Consider the following 19,349-nt stretch of genomic DNA (forward strand, 5'->3'; position numbering starts at 1 on the left):
CATTATCTTTAAGGCTGCACTCTCGCTAAAACCAAAACATGGGCAATACCATGAATACGACAAATACAATTAACAGGTAGTAACAACCTTGGCCTTTGATCCACTGACCTCAAATCGTTAGGGTTTATCTGCTGGCTACGATCAGCCCGCCTACTTTTGAGGCCAGCGTTCTTCATTAATTATTCGGAAATAGATTTTCAGCTCAAGATCACCACGATGTTGACATTTTTCACACGTATCTCAAATTCAAAAGGGTTCATCTGCTGGCCATGATTAACCTGTCGACATGTTTGCGATTCACGGGCCCAAGGGTTTTTCAATTGAAAACGGACTTTCATCTCAAGACAACCTCGACCTTGACATTCAACGGAATGACCACAACATTATTAGGGTTCATCCGCTGGTAGTGTTCAACCTTCCGTGGTCCAAGGTGTTATTCAGTTCTTGACCGGAAACGGATTTTTCGGCTCACTGTCAACACAACCTTAACCTTTCACCCACTACCCTGAAACTAAAAAGGGTTTTATTTTCTAGTCTTGCAACTCTTCCTACCAAGTTTAAAGTCACTGTGCCCCCGACTTTCTTTGGTTATTGATGGACATGGATTCTCAGCTTAAGGTCAAAACAACTTGACCGTTGACCCACTGACCTTAAAATGGATAGGTTTCGTATGCTGGTCATGACCAACAAGACTGTTTAACAAGTTTGAGGTCCCTGTGCTCCAGCATTATCAAGTAACCTATTGATCGGAAACAGAATTTCAGCTCAAGCTCTCATAAACCTTGATCTATGACCCACTGACCTCAAAATCAATAAGGTTCATCTACTGGTCATGGACAAGCTCAATGTCACCATGACCTTAACCTTTGACCCATTGACCTTAAAACATTTATCTTCTGGCCATGACCATCCAGTCTATCAAGATTGAGGTCACTAGCCCTAAGTGTCACAAGTTATTGATTGGTAATCTTGTGGACTGACTGATGGACGGGCAGACGTCCAATCACAATATGAGACGTAACATGGGTCCGTTACCATGGATTCTAGAAACGAATTCTAGTAAACTTAATGTGAATAATTACCTTAACGCTGCCCTCATGGCATTGAAACATTTTGAAATCCCACCTAACAATGAAAATGCTGCGGATAGAGTTTTGGTTCTTGAACATTCAACTTTTCTTATTGTGCTTAACCATTGTATGAAGTTTCGATCTGGTAATATTCAAGTCATGATGCGTACAAGAAAAAGTAACTAAGGGAAATAACTCTGTATTATCTAAATTAGAGTTATTATGCTCTTTCATTGTATGAAGTTCAATTGAATTCATTTCAGTGGTTTTAAAGTTATGCTCCGAACAAGGAACGCTGCAATGGACTGACTGCTCGACCACAGGGTGACTCCAATACACCCGCTTTAAACTTCATGTCAGGAGGGGTACAATTATGAGTATTACCATGGAAACAAAATATATGCAATCTTTGATGCTAAAATAATAACTTAAGCCAGTTATATTATTAAGTTTTAATCATAGTTTGCATGATGTGCATATCTTCAATGATAACATTGAACATAACAGAAAATGAGCAGTCATACCATTTCTATATACAAGTAGAAAGACAGTATTACACACCTTTAAATATGTACAACATTAGTTCAGCTCATTTTCCCCCATGACGTTAACATTTACAAAACATGAATTGATTAAATAAATAATTGCCATTCAATACCAATAAATTCTAGTAAATTTATACAAACATGACATGAAAATAATTTTGACAAAGGGTAAAAATTGCACATAAATATGAACAACATAAAAATAATATGATGCACTGCACTACAGTAATATCTTGATAATAAACAAGAGTTGGAGCAAAAGACAACGCTAGTCTGTTCTAGTTGAACCAAATGCAAATGCTCATTGGCTATCCCCCCCCCCCCCACTCAAAATACCTGTAGTTCAACACTTATTGAATCCAGAGTTATGGGCCTTTCTGTAAATGTTTGTCTCGTCTCTGTCAACTTGTGTACCAAGTTTTATTTGAATATCTTGAGTTCTAGCAAAGTTTTAAGAAAATGCCGAAGACTCTGCAGACAACACCAAATCTATACCAATTGTAAACTCATCTTGTTTACTTCAAAATTCTGCCGAGCTAAAACTTGTTATATGTACAAAACATGACAGTTAAAGATTACAATATTTTACCCTTAGCATCGCTTGCTTTACAACATAACAATCCCACATTTACTTGCGCCTTTTAAAGACTTTTGAACACCTGAAAACATCCATTTATACATGTAATCATTGTTTATGAATTAATACATGTACAACATGTGGAATATTAAATAGTTCCATAATCAATTTACACAAACATTTTGCATATTCAAACAAACCTTAAGCAAACAATGATGCATCAAAATGTTTCAAATAAAAATCACTTTGGAGTTAAACTGAAATATTACATGACAGTAAATCATGTTCAAAGATATAAAAATATAAAGCAGGATATATATATAACTAATATTTTATAGCATGAATTAACATTCTGGCACTGGTACCACTATCTATATGATATTCTGTGTTTACTTATGGTACGATAATCCATATGATATTCTGTGTTTAATTTATGGTATGGTTATCTATATGATATTCTGTGTTTTAATTATGGTACATCTATATGACATTCTGTGTATACTTATGGTATGATTATCAACATGATATCTTGTTTCATTAATGGTATGGTTATCCATATGATATTCTGTGTTTTATTAATGGTATGGTTATCCATATGATATTCTGTGTTTAATTAATGGTATGATTATCCATATGATATTCTGTGTTTTATTAATGGTATGGTACATCTATATAATATTCTGTGTTTAATTAATGGTTAATGGTTATCAATATGATATTCAGTGTTTAATTAATGGTATAATTATCCATATAATATTCTGTGTTTGATTAATGGTTAATGGTTATCTATACGATATTCTGTGTTATATTAATGGTTAATGGCTATCTATATGATATTCTGTGTTAATTTAATGGTATGATTATCCATATGATATTCAGTTAGACATTAAATATTTTTCTTTCCAAAATGGATGGTTTACCATATTTCAATTCAGCAAGTTTTCACTATTTTAATTATTTCAAGATCTTCGAAATAAAGCAGCCACAAAAAATGACATAATGCACACAGGATAAAATTACTAAAACATTTCTCGTTACTTTTGATTGCATTTCATTATTTTGATTGTGTTTAGCAAATTAAATCTCTTGGCACAAAAAAAAAATCAATAAAAAAATCAGAATCACAATTCATGATACAAAAGTAATACAAATGAATATCATAGCACAAATGTAACACAAAAAGAACAAAGTTGTGCATTTCAAAGATTCAATAAGGAGATTTTGAAGAATCAGTTTTCAAACCGTTTTAAGGGAATTAATATGATTTCTTATTAAACTAATACACATGTATTTTTGTCATAACATACAACAATACATTAATGAATGCAATCAGTTTCTTTTCATATTGTACTGTATTAAGTACAATGTAAACATTCACATCTAAAAAATACGAAACTAAACAATCTCTTTTTTCGTTATGCCAATAAACCATACAGTGAACGCTTATAATGGCTGTAAGATAAAATCGCCACTCTAATATTATAATGGCAAGCACTTAAGAAATATTCTTTACTGGTATTTAGTTCAAATCTCAAATCTTATATCAACAACCTGAATGCAACTTTAAAACTTTTTTTTTTTAAACTAATGAAACTATTTATTCTGTTACTTAACTTTTTACATTTGAAAAGGAATATAATAAATGTTTCAGCAAATTTTCAAAAATTTATAATGACAAAATATCAAGAAATTAAATCCACTTAAATCATCAAAACATGATCTTGCAGTGTTATTACACTGTCTGTTTATGTTGCTTAATTATAGAGTTCCGCATTTTCACCAAACAGTTAAATATAATTTCTCTTACAGCAACCACACATACATCTTATAGTAACACAATTAATAGCAGTCTGTTACCTGGGACTAATCTTATCATATCACAAATTGTAATGTGCTTTGCTTTTTAAAGCAATATAACTAAATATTTACATACAAGCGCTCCTCTTTAGAGCTAGATCAAAATGAACACACTCATAGCAAATAATATCTCTTAAATAAAGTGCTTTGGTACCATTATCCTGTAGTTCCACTGAAATACATGCAGTGTTAATATTTCACCCAAATTATGTCTTTAAGAAGCTGACAGTATCGTAACAGTGCCTTGAGCACGCTATTCCCACTACCTGGTTTTTTTCATGGTATTTCCACTAAAATACAAGCAACTACCGTAACATGGTTTTTTCCAATGAAACTGAGCCCAAGGCATGGTATTTCAATTGAAATGTGTCACTATCATGGTATTTCCATTGAAATGTATCATAAGCATGGTATTTTCACTGAAATGTGCCATAAGCATGGTATTTCCATTAAAATGTGTCATAAGCATGCTACATCCATTGAAATGTGACACTCACATGATATTTCCATTGAAATGTGTCATTAGTATGAAAGAAATGTAGTGTCATCATAACTCTATATTTCCCTCAAATAATGTCTTTTAGATGCGAACAGTGTCCTGACACCGTCTCAAGCATGCATTTTCTCTGAAATTAATCCATAACTTATGGTGCTAATTCAACTGTTAACACAAGCACTTTAAATTCCATCTCAATAGAAGATTGTTAATAAGAAAAAAAATCCATCAACAAATCATTGAATCTGTCAAGTTAGATGTTGATGCTACAAAAATGCCTGTCTGCCGGCTAAAGGCCCCTCCATTGCGGTAATCACGGTTCCCAGTTTAGCGCCCAGCTGCATTCGGGCACTCACTGGGTCTGTGTCTAGCACCTCCAGTAACTAAAAATAGAGACAAAATTTAAATGGCAAGCTTTGTTATATTGAACAGCGAAAATCTGCTCTATAAAAACCACTCTCATGGGTCTTTTTCCAAAACAGATGTAATAAAGCAATGGAAAATTTGAAGAATCTTTCATTGTCATTGGCTTGACAAAACAAGCACATGTGGGCATTTTGGTCAATGTACTGGAAAATTGGTGTATGTTATCTCAATGCATATGCAGATGGGGCTCTCAACTCATTAATGTATCTGTTGACAAAATTGTATTTTGATTACCTTGTTACTGTATTTGTTGACATAGGTGTATAGCTTGTAACTGTTTTTGTGGACATAGGTGTATAGCTCATAACAGTATTTGTGGACATAGGTGTATAGCTCGTAACTGTATTTGTGGACATAGGTGTATAGCTTGTTACTGTATTTGTGGACATAGGTGTATAGCTTGTTACTGTATTTGTGGACATAAGTGTATAGCTTGTTACTGTATTTGTGGACATAGGTGTATAGCTTGTAACTGTATTTGTGGACATAGGTGTATAGCTTGTTACTGTATTTGTGGACATAGGTGTATAGCTTGTTACTGTATTTGTGGACATAGGTGTATAGCTCATACCTTGTTACTGTATTTGTGGACATACGTGTATAGCTTGTAACTGTATTTGTGGACATAAGTGTATAGCTTGTTACTGTATTTGTGGACATAGGTGTATAGCTTGTTACTGTATTTGTGGACATAGGTGTATAGCTTGTTACTGTATTTGTGGACATAGGTGTATAGCTTGTTACTGTATTTGTGGACATAGGTGTATAGCTCATACCTTGTTACTGTATTTGTGGACATACGTGTATAGCTTGTAACTGTATTTGTGGACATAGGTGTATAGCTCGTACCTTGTTACTGTATTTGTGGACAAAAATGTATAGCTCGTTACTGTGTTTGTGGACATAGGTGTATAGCTCTAACCTCGTTACTGTATTTGTGGTATATAGCTCTTACCTCGTTACTGTGTTTGTGGAGATAGGTGTATAGCTCGTACCTTGTTACTGTATTTGTGGACATAGGTGTATAGCTCGTAACTGTATTTGTGGACATAGGTGTATAGCTCTTACCTCGTTACTGTATTTGTGGACATAGGTGTATAGCTCTTACCTCGTTACTGTATTTGTGGACATAGGTGTATAGCTCTTACCTCATTACTGTGTTTGTGGACATAGGTGTATAGCTCTTACCTCGTTACTGTATTTGTGGTATATAGCTCTTACCTCGTTACTGTATTTGTGGACATAGGTGTACAACTCGTACCTTGTTACTGTATTTGTGGACATAGGTGTATAGCTCGTTACTGTATTTGTGGACATAGGTGTATAGCTCGTAACTGTATTTGTGGACATAGGTGTATAGCTTTAACCTCGTTACTGTATTTGTGGTATATAGCTCTTACCTCGTTACTGTATTTGTGGACATAGGTGTACAGCTCGTACCTTGTTACTGTATTTGTGGACATAGGTGTATAGCTCTTACCTCGTTACTGTATTTGTGGACAAAGGTGTATAGCTCTTACCTCATTACTGTGTTTGTGGACATAGGTGTATAGCTCTTACCTCGTTACTGTATTTGTGGTATATAGCTCTTACCTCATTACTGTATTTGTGGACATAGGTGTATAGCTCATAACTGTATTTGTGGACATAGGTGTATAGCTCGTAACTGTATTTGTGGACATAGGTGTATAGCTTTAACCTCGTTACTGTATTTGTGGTATATAGCTCTTACCTCGTTACTGTATTTGTGGACATAGGTGTACAGCTCCTTTAATGCACTTGATTTGTAGACTTTGCCTGGATACGCCTGGAAGTATCAAAGAAAAAAGTTTTCTTAAATTTAAAAATAGGAATATATCAAAGATTTATTTCTCCATATTTTAAAATAAGAATGAATAATGCATTAACAGAAATGAAAGAAACATTTCTTCTAATCATCAACATAAATGTTAATTTAAAAAAAAAAACCCTGAACATATCAAAGAAACCTTATTTGTTTAAGTTAAGAATAAAAGTGTTATTATTTTCTTAATACAGTAAAAATTTAATGTATAGTTCATATGAACCCTGAATAAACAGTTCTTGGAAAATAACTAATGTTATTTCCATTTTAATTATGATATGATTTTCATGTTTCCAAAACTAGTATATCACCAGATACATCTTTGTAGTGATCTTTGAATTTCAAATTGTAATGAAAGATTTTGTATTAAATTGCATTATTCAAAAAATGTCAAAGGTCTTTAGGAATCTTTACTTGCTTATTTTTTTAAAGTATTTTCATCATTAAAAGATATTTTCAAGTCTTGTGTCAGGTCTGCTTTGCAAAGATCAGATCAAATACGACTGAAAATCTCATTAAACAAGAATATTATCAACAGTAGTCTCATTACAGCTGATCATAAAATAAAAAATCTTTCTTTGCAGTAATATAAAATGGAGATTATTATGATCATTGTTTGGAATAATTACAATTTTGCCAAAACACTACATTGTACATTACATTTTTTGACATCAGTAAACTACCTACTTGCATTTCAAGTCAGAAATGGAGCAGATCGAGTGGGTTATACAGGAAAGTTGTGTTTTTGATATTATTGCAAGAATGAAGGACGGTTAGAAGGAAGACTGTCATGCTACATGGTATATTAAGAAAGATTAATATAGCTGGGTTGCCTTCTATTTGCAAAATCATTGGCCAATTGGACAGAACTCAATACAAGTTGGTATTTGTTATCGAAATAGTTGTCACCCCTGAAATCTTGACTGCTCAGGACTTATCGCAGACACATTATTTTGGGTCTGCTGTATTTCTTACAAGGATAAAAGCTGCACTCTCACAGATGGACCGTTTTGACAACTTTTTTTATTTTTTGTTTTAAAATGAGCAAATGTTTGCATAAATGTCTGAGAATTAGTGATATAAGTCTGCTGACAAAAAATCAGATCGCAGCTTTCCATATTTACCTCCGAAAATTGATGTTTTATGCCGAAAAACTCAATTAACTTAAAGGGTTAGTAACTTTTTCTTTTTCGAACGTAAATGTTAAAAGCTGTGATCTGATATTTTGCAAAATATTATATCACTGGTTTCCAGATATAGTAAGCAAAAATTGGTTCATGTTAAGATCTTTTTTTTAAAAGTTATCAAAATGGTTGATCTGTGAGAGTGCAGCTTTAAGACAATTTTTTAAGCTGTACATGTTTATTTACAAATATGAAAGAAATATAACATTCAATATTTCATCAACAATGCAGTTAACAATATTGTTAACTTTAAAACTGCACTCTTTCAAATTGACCATTTTGACATTTAAAAAAAAAATTGGTCTCAAAATCAGCCGATTTTGGCGTCTTTCAATCCCTTCAATTCAGTCATATATGATAACTCTCAATAAAACAGATCTCAACTGTTTGGTGAACTACCAAATCATTTTTTTCTTAAAGTGATAGTAACCCTTTAAGCCATAAAACATCAATTTTGGAATGTAAACATGAAAATCTTCTACGTGATCTTTTGACAGCAGTCTTATGTCAATCAAAAAATTGGCTCTGATTTCAAGACAAAAAATTAAAAAGTTTTCAGAACAGTAAATTTGTAAGATAGCAGCTTTAACACAGTTCTGAAGAATTGGCCCCATGTGATAGTATGTTAAAATTTCTAAAATATATGTATGAATTTGGTTAGTAAGCATCAATACATTATTTGATCAAAAGGTAAACTTTTGGACATATTATGCAATGGAATTTGGCCTCATGTGTACTTCTTCTACATGTTCATCTGGCATCCTCACAGTGAGTCTATTTTCTATCATTATTTCATGCAAGTACATGTTAGGGTGCATAAAGGTCAAAGGTCAAGGTCATTCGATCATTACCAGTTTGATTGGTTTATTGGTCTCCGGAACATCATCATTTTGCTGTCAATCAAATTGGTACTATTATTATAATCTTTCAAATGGAACCGACATAATTAATAATTAAAGGTAGAAGGCCAAGGCCAATACTGTTATGTTCATTATGGCGTATACATTATAGATTGTTTTAATTCTACACGGTCATTTTTTTCACAAATCACCTGAAAATTGAATTATTTGGCAAGTTTTGCAACCATGTATATTTTTGAAAAATAAATGCTCTTAGAATTTAAGCAATCTAGACTTCATTGACTTATGGTTTAATACGAGTGTTTGAGACTGTTAAATTCTACTTCCATGTGAATGGTTGAGGCATATTATAAGGATTGTCTGAGAAGATGTTTGATTGGTTGATTAGCTCACACCAAGTAAAATTGTTTTGAAAAAGCTGTTAGAAAACACCAATCTGTTAAATATAGCAACAAGTAAGCTGAAAGCTTTCCCCTAAGGTGGTTCCGTGTTCTAGTGGTAACACACTTGACTATCAATCAAGGGATCACAGGTTCGATTCCCAGACACTTCACTAAAAAAAATACTAATCATCTTCCAGGCGGGACACTAAATGGTGGTCACAAGTGACAGTGCTATACACTGGTGCACGTTAAAGAACCAAGGTAGCTTTAACCAGGGTTACATTCTGTCTGAGCACTTTGCTCCAAAAACCTAAAATGACTAACACTCTTATCAGGCTCTAACCAAATGTTGCCTGAGTGTGAGTATAAATAAGCTTACACACCACCACCACCTTTCCAAAAGAATTAATGAACAAAACAACTGTCAGAAAGTCCAAGCACCAAGTCAAAGCATTAGAAAAAATTATTTGCCATCAGATTTTCAAAATGGATATAATCTTTTTAATGGTCCATGGAAAAAACACAGTGTTAGATGAAGGAATTCATACTAAACATGGTTTTACAATATTGTACCATAAATGTATAAAAAAGGCCAAAGAAAAATACTTTTAGATTCTCACCTAAATTTTTCGAAAAAGATGGTTTCAGTAGGGAAGATTTTTAAAAAAAAATATGAAAACTACGAGGTATGTTTAAATACACGAAGATGATTTTGACCCTATCTAACCAAGGCAAATTTTTGTCAAATGATAATGATTAGGCCCGGGTATTATGGACAGGGATGAGAATCGTGAACATTTTTTCTTGGCCTTTAAAACGGCTGTACTCACAATGAAGTAGTTATCGTGGCAGACCTGCGACACAGATGTTAAATATGACGTCATCTCTTTTTCCGCGACACCAGGTAACTCATGCACTTCTCGGTAAAATCGGTCCACCAGTTTCCGGTAGTTAGGAATGTCCTTTGCAAATAACAGCTTATTGGATGGCGAGTCCTGTCATGAAACAGATTGTATCACAAAGTTAAATTTGAGTAAGATTACTTTATGAACCTTTAAAAGTATAAATGTCAGCATAATTGAGAAATTACAGTAATATTACTTCTTTGATATAAAATTTGGCAAATAAGATTAACCGCACTATTAAAAGCCATTGAATACTGTTTCTGAACCTAACCTACACAAATTGAACTGCTTAACTATATAAAAATCAGTTTTCCCACCTTGCCAAGTCTATGTTCAGACGTCGAACAGCTGTCCATAAAAGTCTGGGCGACTACAGACAGACAGGAGTCCACGATCACAGGCTTGTGAATGTCGAACACAAAATCAGGGTTCTTGATTATATTCACCCAGAACCGCAGGGGAAGGCTGTAAAAAAGGAGGAAAACTATAGTGAAATCGAAACACAAACTCGTGACATGGAGCGAACAACAACACTCATCTCGTCTGTCCTTTTTTCTGTCAAAAAAGGGGCATAACTCAACAATTATTACATCAAGAGTTATGGGCCCTATTTAAAAAAAATACTCAATTTTAGAAGATACTGCTAATTTTTAATCATAATGAATTATTTAAAATGTTAATATTATCATTGTTCCCTTTTTCTAGTGTTTATGCTGTATGAACTCAGTAGGAACAGTGAGCAAATAACCAAGAAGCCCAAACACGATTAATGGATTTTGCTCGCATGCCCTACTGTGTTCAGACAGCATAAACACAAGTAAAAATGTGGTCAATCCTTTATTAACAAATTTATAACTTTGGTCAATACCTATTACACTTCCAAGTATGCAGAATATCGGGATCGTGTATCCCATACTTGATTGCAGCGTTGTCCAGATAATCAAACAGGTACTTGATAGCCGGCGGCATTGTTGAACTCACAGATAAGATATTGTGGAAAAAGTCGTCCATGAACTTCTGTAAGGTTCCCTGAAATCAGAACAGCAATATTTTAAATATTTCCCTAGCAATTGGTAGCGTATCATAAGAATAATTATGACTGTTTAAAAGTCAGTGTCTAAACTTAAAAATTTTACACTAAGTATTCCGACTTTTTTATCTATTCTTTAATTCAAAGCAAACAAATTATAATCACACTACACAATTGCATCGAAGTTCAATAAACAAATACTGCCAATACACAGTCAGCAAACATATATAGGTATTGTTAGGCAAGCTCAATTTATTTGGCAACTTATGCATTGTTAAAAAAATCATAAATAACCTAACTAGAGATTGCTTTTTTGAAAAAGCGCTTGTCTCCCCTATTGTGTGGTCGTAGCTGAGAAAAAATAAATGATGGACATGAAGTTTGGTGAACCTAGATCAAAGCATTCTCCTGATATTGCACGGAAATATTTTTTTACATTAGAGGTCACAGCGACGTTGACCTTTGACCTTGTGACCCCCCAAAATATAGGAGTTTTCTAAACCTCATGATCAACCTCCCTACCAAGTTTGGTGAACCTAGGTCAAACCATTCTCAAGATATTGAGCGGAAATGTTTTTTACATTGGGGGTCGCCGCGACCTTGACCTTTGACCTAGTGACCCCAAAAACAATAGGGATCTTCTACACCTCATGACCAACCTCCCTACCAAGTTTGGTGAACCTAGGTCAAACCGTTGTCAAGATATTGAGCGGAAATGTTTTTTATATTGGGGGTCGCCGCGACCTTGACCTTTGACCTAGTGACCCCAAAAACAATAGGGATCTTCTACACCTCATGACCAACCTCCCTACCAAGTTTGGTGAACCTAGGTCAAACCGTTCTCAAGATTTTGAGCAGAAATGTTTTTTATATTGGGGGTCGCCGCGACCTTGACCTTTGACCTAGTGACCCCAAAAACAATAGGGATCCTCTACACCTCACGACCAACCTCCCTACCAAGTTTGGTGATCCTAGGTCATGCGGTTTTCCAGTTATCGATCGGAAACGAAGTGTGACGTACGGACGGACTGAAGGACTGACGGACTACCGGACAGGGCAAAAACAATATGTCTCCCCCAGAGAGGGGGAGACATAAAAAATCATAGCAAGTAATGAAAGTGACTGATCAACCGATTTCATTGTACTTCAATATCATTCCTTTATCATTGTAGCGAGAAGTTGGGGCAGAAAGCCCTAATTGCAGAAAGACCTCCGGAACCGTTTTTATCCCCCCCCCCCACCCCACAGGCACTTACAGTAACAACGACAGTGACTACATGAACATACCTTTGTAGCGAGAAGTCGGGGCAGAAAGACCTCAGGAACCATTTTTACCCCACCCTCTTTACTCTGTATCTCGTCATGCTTCACCTGTTGAATCAAATAAAAGAATAGTAAAAAAACTGATATGTTTATTGTTAGTCCCTGCGTTATCAGCTGTGTTGCAAGCATTCATAATCTTGAAAAAAAAAAAATCAATTTTCGAGTTCTGCAATATTTTATTACATTTCTTATGGTAACAAAACTAGAAGAACAAACTTTGAGAATCTGTAAGGACTCATGGATTCAAAGGTTTAACAAAAAAGTACTTTGAAAGTACTTTGAAATATATAAATATTCATAGTTTTTCATTAATCGTTGAAATTGCATAAAATAATTCTCTTTTAAATTATTTCAATAATAAAATAGTGATTTTGTGAAGAGTTTTGAGAATGTCAGATCAGTTGATATTTCAGATCATACAATTATGACATTACTAATAAAAACGTTTTTGTTTTTAGCTCTAATATTTAGAAACATGCATTAAATTGATGGAAAATGAAGACAATATGTTGCTTTATATATTTAATTTTATTCAGATCTTTTGAAATTAGTTTTTTGGCAGATAAATGTTTAAAATGAAAAATGTAAAGGGCCTTAACTATTTCAATAATTGGCGAATTTAAAAAATATTTGAGTTTATAATAGAGTAACCTTTAAAATGATAACGTATCACTTGACTTTACCACATATGATATTGTTTTTCATTGGTTTTACTAATTAAATTGCTTTTTAAGAACATTACAATCACTTACAAGATGAAAGAACTTTGTTCCCGAATCACTCTCCGATCGTATTATCGGCATCGACGAGTTAACTGACACTACCGATGTATCCAATGACCCATTTGGTGACTTTATCGTCTGATATCGACGTATAAGAGCGCATTCTGAGCCATCAAACACGCGGTAGTGTTGTAACGTGTTGATTTTTTTCCACCCTTCCCATTTCATAGTGGAATTGTCGTCGTCCTGTAGCGTGACAGGAATACCACCTTTCTTCCACTCTGAGAAATGAAAGTAAAATATTAGTTTTCATGCCGAGTTTTCTTAAAATATCATTTTATATTTTTTTTTTTTATTATATATTAATGGGAGGGGGGTGGGTGGTATATTTAGTAAATGAGATAAGCATGTCAATGACGCTACATGTATATGTAACCAAAGTTCCTTCAACAAATCAAAAACATCAGTTTGATCGAGACTATTACTGGCAGTAAGTCTCAGTTTGAACGAGACTGTTACTGGCAGTAAGACTCAGTTTGAACAAGACTGTTTCTGGCAGTAAGTCTCAGTTTGAACGAGACTATTACTGGCAGTTACAAGTCTCAGTTTGAATGAAACTGTAACAGACAGTAAGTCTCTGTGAGATTGAAACTGAAACTGGCGGGAAAGGTTTGTGTAAAATTGTCCATACTTGGAACAAACATGAATGCTTGTCTGTTGTGTTTTTCCAGTCAAAACAAGGGGCATAACTCAACAATTATTCAAGCCAGAGATATTGCACTTTCATGTTCTTTCCTCTATTGTCTCAGGCAACATATATACCAAGTTTTATTTCAATGACCTGAAAAACAAATTGAGCTGTGGTCATTGACACCATGTTTATAACAATACCCCCCTAATTTTTTTTGGAAAAATGACAAGCAATTACTACAACCTACCCAGATCTAAGTCACATGCCCACGGCCTGTTGGAGAATGGAATGTTTTTGTAAAACTGGTCAATAATTTTCTCCTTGGCCTGCGTAATCGTATCACAGTTAAGAACCTTACATGGCGTTACCTCACCCTCGTAAAATACATTCAGTGTCTGAAAGAAAAAATAGAATAAAAATTTATTCCATAAATTATGAACCCAATGAAAAAGAATTAAGTTTCAAAATGCATTAGCAATTATCTTTCGAAGGTAGTTTAAAATGACTTTTTAATTTATTAACTAATTAATATGACACCACTTGAATAATTATCTACTTTATTTAACAAAAGAATATATTGAATCATCTCCATTTACGTTTAATCATCAAGGATTATCAGATGACTAGTAATTATCTCCATTGGTTTCAACAATTATAAATAAATATATACAGCAGGCTGATTTGGCATAATGTTCATTCTCTACGAATAAAACATAATTCTCAGCGAAAAACTGAAAACGTCATTTTTTACTAGTTCAGTTTCACCAATGACGTCATAATTATAAAACATACCAGCAGCTTGGCATCCACTTTATCTCGAAGGAGTTTATCCTCAGACAGTGTGTACCTCGCGTCACCCGTCATACAATCGACCGGCCCCTTCTCCACGTGCAGCTTGATGGCACGGTATAACACGTACAGACTTGAACCAGCTGTATCCTAGATACATGTAATAGAAATGTAAATATGAATATATTGTGTATCACTTATTTCAGTGTGAACTGGGCGTTGCCAATCAGACAGTTGACAGAACTATTTTCCACGTGCAGCTTGATGGCACAGTATAACACATACACACTTGAACCAGCTGCATCTTGGGTAATAGAAACACAAATATGAATATGAACATGTTTGTGTACTTCATGTACCAGTGTGAACTTAAACAACAACAAAAAAACTAGTCGTTGCCAATCAGACAGTTGACAGAACTATTTTCCACATGCAGCCTTATAGCACAATTTAACACAGTAAGTAAGTAACACTGTGTTACTTTTACATATATGTGTGTGACTAAATCCTGTTTTTCCCAGGTAAAGTTTATCTAGTGAGTATGCTTATTTGTGATCACCCAGAAAGCTTTTTCTATAAACAGCTCCCCCCCCACCTCCTCAGTATTCATAAAAGTTCACTGACAGCAACATGGTCAGCAGCTACCTTGCAATTTCTATGCTCTAAAATATTTCAAACACCATAAATTCACACAATAACCAAGCTTTTACTCTCAGGTATATTTACATATACACGGGCAGCTGCATGGTAAGTTCCTTTGCAATTTCTACAACAGGGATATTTTACATTTAATGTTTAGTTAAATGATTCTAATAATAGCTCCTTCTAGTAACCAGCAGTTATTTATACACGTCAAGGTCAGCCACATGGTCAGTTACTTGGCAATTTCTATTACAGGGAAATCTTACAAAGTTAAATAATTCTAAAAATAGCTCTTACCCGCAGGTATTTATACATGCACAAGGACAGCCAGTTAGTCAGTAGCTTCTCCACCACTGACTCTGTCCTGAAAGAACAATGGAACACTCTAATAGTACAAATACATAGTTCATCTATTCAATCAAGCAAATCAGAGGTCCGGTTAGCACAGTGGTGAGCGCACTCGCTTCTCACCAAGGCGACCTGGGTTCAATTCCAGGCCTAGGTGCATGTGAGTTTGGTTTGTGGTCACCAAGCCGGACAAGTGGCTTTTCTCTGGGTACTCCTGTTAACCCCACAACACAAGACCACAATAAGAGTGATTAATATAATGTTGTAATAACCTGTTATAACATAAATAAGTTTAAACTAAACCAATCAGAGGCAAGTATTTTGTGTTCTCTATTCAGGTTATTGGCCTAATGTGAGAGACTCTTTATAGTTCCTGCAGTTCACTGGCGCTTCTTAATGGAACAAATTTGTTAAATTTCTAAAATATGAACTAACCTAACTTGTACATACATAATATTTGTGCTACATTCTTAATCATTAATGCAAAAACAAAACTTATCCGGAGTTGAATTTCTATTGCAAATTTAAGTGTTATAAATGCGCTCTCATCTCCTGACTTAGTGCGATTGCAGGGCAATTTAGGAATTTCTGATTTTATAATTTAGAAAGCTTGGGACATTAGACAGACTGTCAAATTAACATTGTGTTATTAAACCTATTATTAGGTATTATATTAAGCTGTAAAGTAACAATCAAGAATTCTTAAAAGTTATCAAATTGAACTACAAGCTGTGACTAAAATGTACACGTACCTTCGAAGCATAAGCTTTGGGTGCTTTCCTAATACTGATTTCTCCACTAACTCATTCAATAAGGCCTTCAAAATTCTGAAATACAAAGGAGAGTGTTAAATTAAAAAAAAATTGTTGAATTCCGAAGGACCTCGATCTCTTACAGTTGAATCGCATAAATTAAAAAGCTATAACAATATGTTAAAAGTCATATTTTAAAAAAAATTAAAAATGTTTTTTGAAATCTCAATAGGTTTTGAAAAGTTGTTTGAATAACATAGTATAGTCTTTCACTCTTTCAAATTAATATCAACAGGATTTATATTCAATCATTTCCGAAAAAAACACTGACATTAACTTGACACAATAAACAGGATTTTTTTTTTTTAATTCTTTCATAGAATTCTTATCTGCGTATAAATAGATTTCTGATATTCAAAATGCTACAATGGCATTTTATTTTCTTGACAAGCATAGATCTAACCCATTTTAAGCATGACATTTATGGAAAACTTCATCTAATGAAATTCACCATATATTTCATTTTGTCAGAAAATTTCCAGAAAGTCTACCGAAAATCTGATAATACTTTCAGAATGCATGAATGCATGTAATAAATCCGTAAAATTACCATAACGAAAGCACGAAAAGCATGGAAAATCTTGTAAGACTTACTCCGTTGCATATTCTAAATTATCTTGGTATATCACCATTAGCAGCGAGGCCACGTTCACTCTGAAATAAAACAGGGTTTGCCATTAACTCTCTTACATTTTGACGTGCATTTCCGATATGTAGTGTCATGTTTTGTTGGAAATTGATAAATGAATTATTGGCATGATAACTCTGACGCCGAACTGAATAAACACTAGAAATAATATGTTATATTTGGGTCGAATATAACATTTGCCGACTATGCACTTTTAAATTTTAGTCAAATCTAATTATCTTCTAATTTTTTCAAATACTAGGATTTTACAGATTTTGTTTAAAGCAAATCTATTTCTCTTTCAATTTTGTTTAAAATAGGATTTTGCAGAAAAAGTTTATCATTCCAATTAAAATTATTTTTTTTCAATCTGTAACCATCAGAAAATTAACAGAGATTGAATTCAATTCGACTCAGAATCCTTTTCAAGAGATTTAGTAAACAAATACTTTCAGGGAAATATTTGTGGCAGAGAAGTTGGTAAAATGTTAGTACATTCCAGGTCTGTATTTCAGAAGCATCTTAAGAATTTTTTAACATATTATATAACTTACATGTAAAATTTGGAATTGTTATATTTCTTCAAAACACTAATTCCTTTAAAGGGGCTGTACTCCGTATGATGAAATAGCGAAAAAAGAGAGAAAATTGTCGAAAACTGTCATAAACTTGGTATAGATGTGTACAATGCATTGAAACTAACTAAATGAAGTACCACATAGTTTACAAATAATTTATTTTTGCAGTTTTTTCGTATTTTTCCATTAAATTTTTTACTAGGTATGTCTACCTAGTAGAATTCATTCCTTATGCGTGATTGGCTAGTCGATGTTATCAAGTGATATTACCAAATTAGGTATATAGCTTAAATATTCCAACCATTTAGGGTAAGCCTTTGTAGCACAGTGGTTACAACACTGGACTGCTATTTTGGCGACACCAGTTCGAACCCGATCTCCGACTTGATTTTTTTTTTATATTTTGGTATTTTTTTACAATTATGATATCAAAGAGTAAACCATTTTATTAAATAATTGTCCTGAGATTCGTTACAGAAAAAATATTTTTTTGGTGCCAATCTGGTGTACAGTCCCATTAAAGGGAGTTTTTATTTTTTATTTTTAAGTGTCCATATCTTAATTGCAGAATCTACACAAAGCAGGGAATATTGTTGAATTTAAGGAAAAGGTACAAATTTAACTTAAGGTGCTTATGTAATTATGGCACCAGAACTTAGTTTTGAAAACTGACTTGTCACGTATGGAGAATGTCTTTTGTGTCTCCAATGTGCGAATCAGCGTCAACAGGAAGTATTTGTGGCCCAGAAGGTGGTAAAAGTGTTGAAGCCCATGCTCTGTGAAACCCACACCATTCTTCTGCTGCAAGATACAACATAGTCATTCAATGATCTTTCTTCCACAGTTATCAAATAATCAAGAACTAAAATTTATTTCTGGGTTGTTTATGCAAACTTGAATGCCGTGCTCAAACGGCAATTGCCATAAAGCATTCCGGGTTGTTTATGTAAACTTGAATGCCGTGCTCAAATGGCAACTGCCATAAAGCAGCTAACGCTTCGGCGATGATTTAATGTAAGTTTGTGTACTTACAAGAACTGTTGAGGTTACCCCATTTTAAATCCCACATACCAAACAATTTGAGGGCGTCCAAATTTTAATCATTTACGCCATCTGTCTGATTTAAGCCTGAAAATAAATATCGCACAACTATTGATGCTTACCTCTATAACTGGTGGATGAAGTATCACATGATCTGAGAGGCCGGGAAACAGTACTTTAAACGTGTATGTGTGGTAGTCCCAGAACGGGATCCCTCCACCCTCCAAATCAGTTGTTACGTCAGTGATGTCTGTTTGGAGCTCAGCAAAAGCTGAAGTGGAGGACAATATAAGTTTACCTTTTTAATTTAAGTGTATATATGGCAATCCAAGGCCCTCTAAATATAATTGTTACCTGTAATGGTATTGAATCATGCTATGTTTGATGTTATGAGGTAAAATTTGACTGAAGTATTTTTTGTCATTTTGGGGCCTTGATCATTTCTACCCAGGAAACAGACTTGAGTGATACATATAAACTTTCAACTGTCTTTACAATCAAGCTGAAAGGAATAAGTATAAACTGAAGTCTTCTCTCAATACCATGCTTGCACTTATTTGTAACGTTCACTCTAGATTATACAGCAGCATCTGCATCTT

At 34.0% G+C, this 19,349-nt stretch overlaps 1 protein-coding gene across 8 annotated transcripts in view; it reads right to left on the reverse strand.

Moving 5' to 3' along the window:
• Positions 1–1,507: 1,507 nt before the first annotated feature.
• The window catches only part of LOC128217129 (plexin A3-like), a 124,908-nt gene continuing 107,066 nt past the window's right edge, over positions 1,508–19,349 (reverse strand). For 7 of the 8 annotated variants that reach the window (XM_052924038.1, XM_052924031.1, XM_052924032.1 and 4 more), the window contains 15 exons: positions 18,873–19,021; positions 18,383–18,510; positions 17,098–17,157; positions 16,444–16,518; positions 15,641–15,707; positions 14,705–14,851; positions 14,160–14,307; positions 13,252–13,502; positions 12,464–12,547; positions 11,015–11,175; positions 10,464–10,611; positions 10,072–10,236; positions 8,850–8,891; positions 6,704–6,778; positions 1,508–4,928 (listed from right to left, as the gene is read on the reverse strand). In XM_052924038.1, coding sequence (XP_052779998.1) covers positions 4,812–4,928; positions 6,704–6,778; positions 8,850–8,891; positions 10,072–10,236; positions 10,464–10,611; positions 11,015–11,175; positions 12,464–12,547; positions 13,252–13,502; positions 14,160–14,307; positions 14,705–14,851; positions 15,641–15,707; positions 16,444–16,518; positions 17,098–17,157; positions 18,383–18,510; positions 18,873–19,021 — 1,817 coding nt within the window. In that variant the 3' untranslated portion in view covers positions 1,508–4,811. The remainder of the gene's footprint in view (positions 4,929–6,703; positions 6,779–8,849; positions 8,892–10,071; positions 10,237–10,463; positions 10,612–11,014; positions 11,176–12,463; positions 12,548–13,251; positions 13,503–14,159; positions 14,308–14,704; positions 14,852–15,640; positions 15,708–16,443; positions 16,519–17,097; positions 17,158–18,382; positions 18,511–18,872; positions 19,022–19,349) is intronic. The other variant, XM_052924039.1, reaches the window with a different exon arrangement.

The sequence above is a fragment of the Mya arenaria genome, chromosome 14 (assembly GCF_026914265.1).
Source record: "Mya arenaria isolate MELC-2E11 chromosome 14, ASM2691426v1".
Taxonomy (NCBI): domain Eukaryota; kingdom Metazoa; phylum Mollusca; class Bivalvia; order Myida; family Myidae; genus Mya; species Mya arenaria.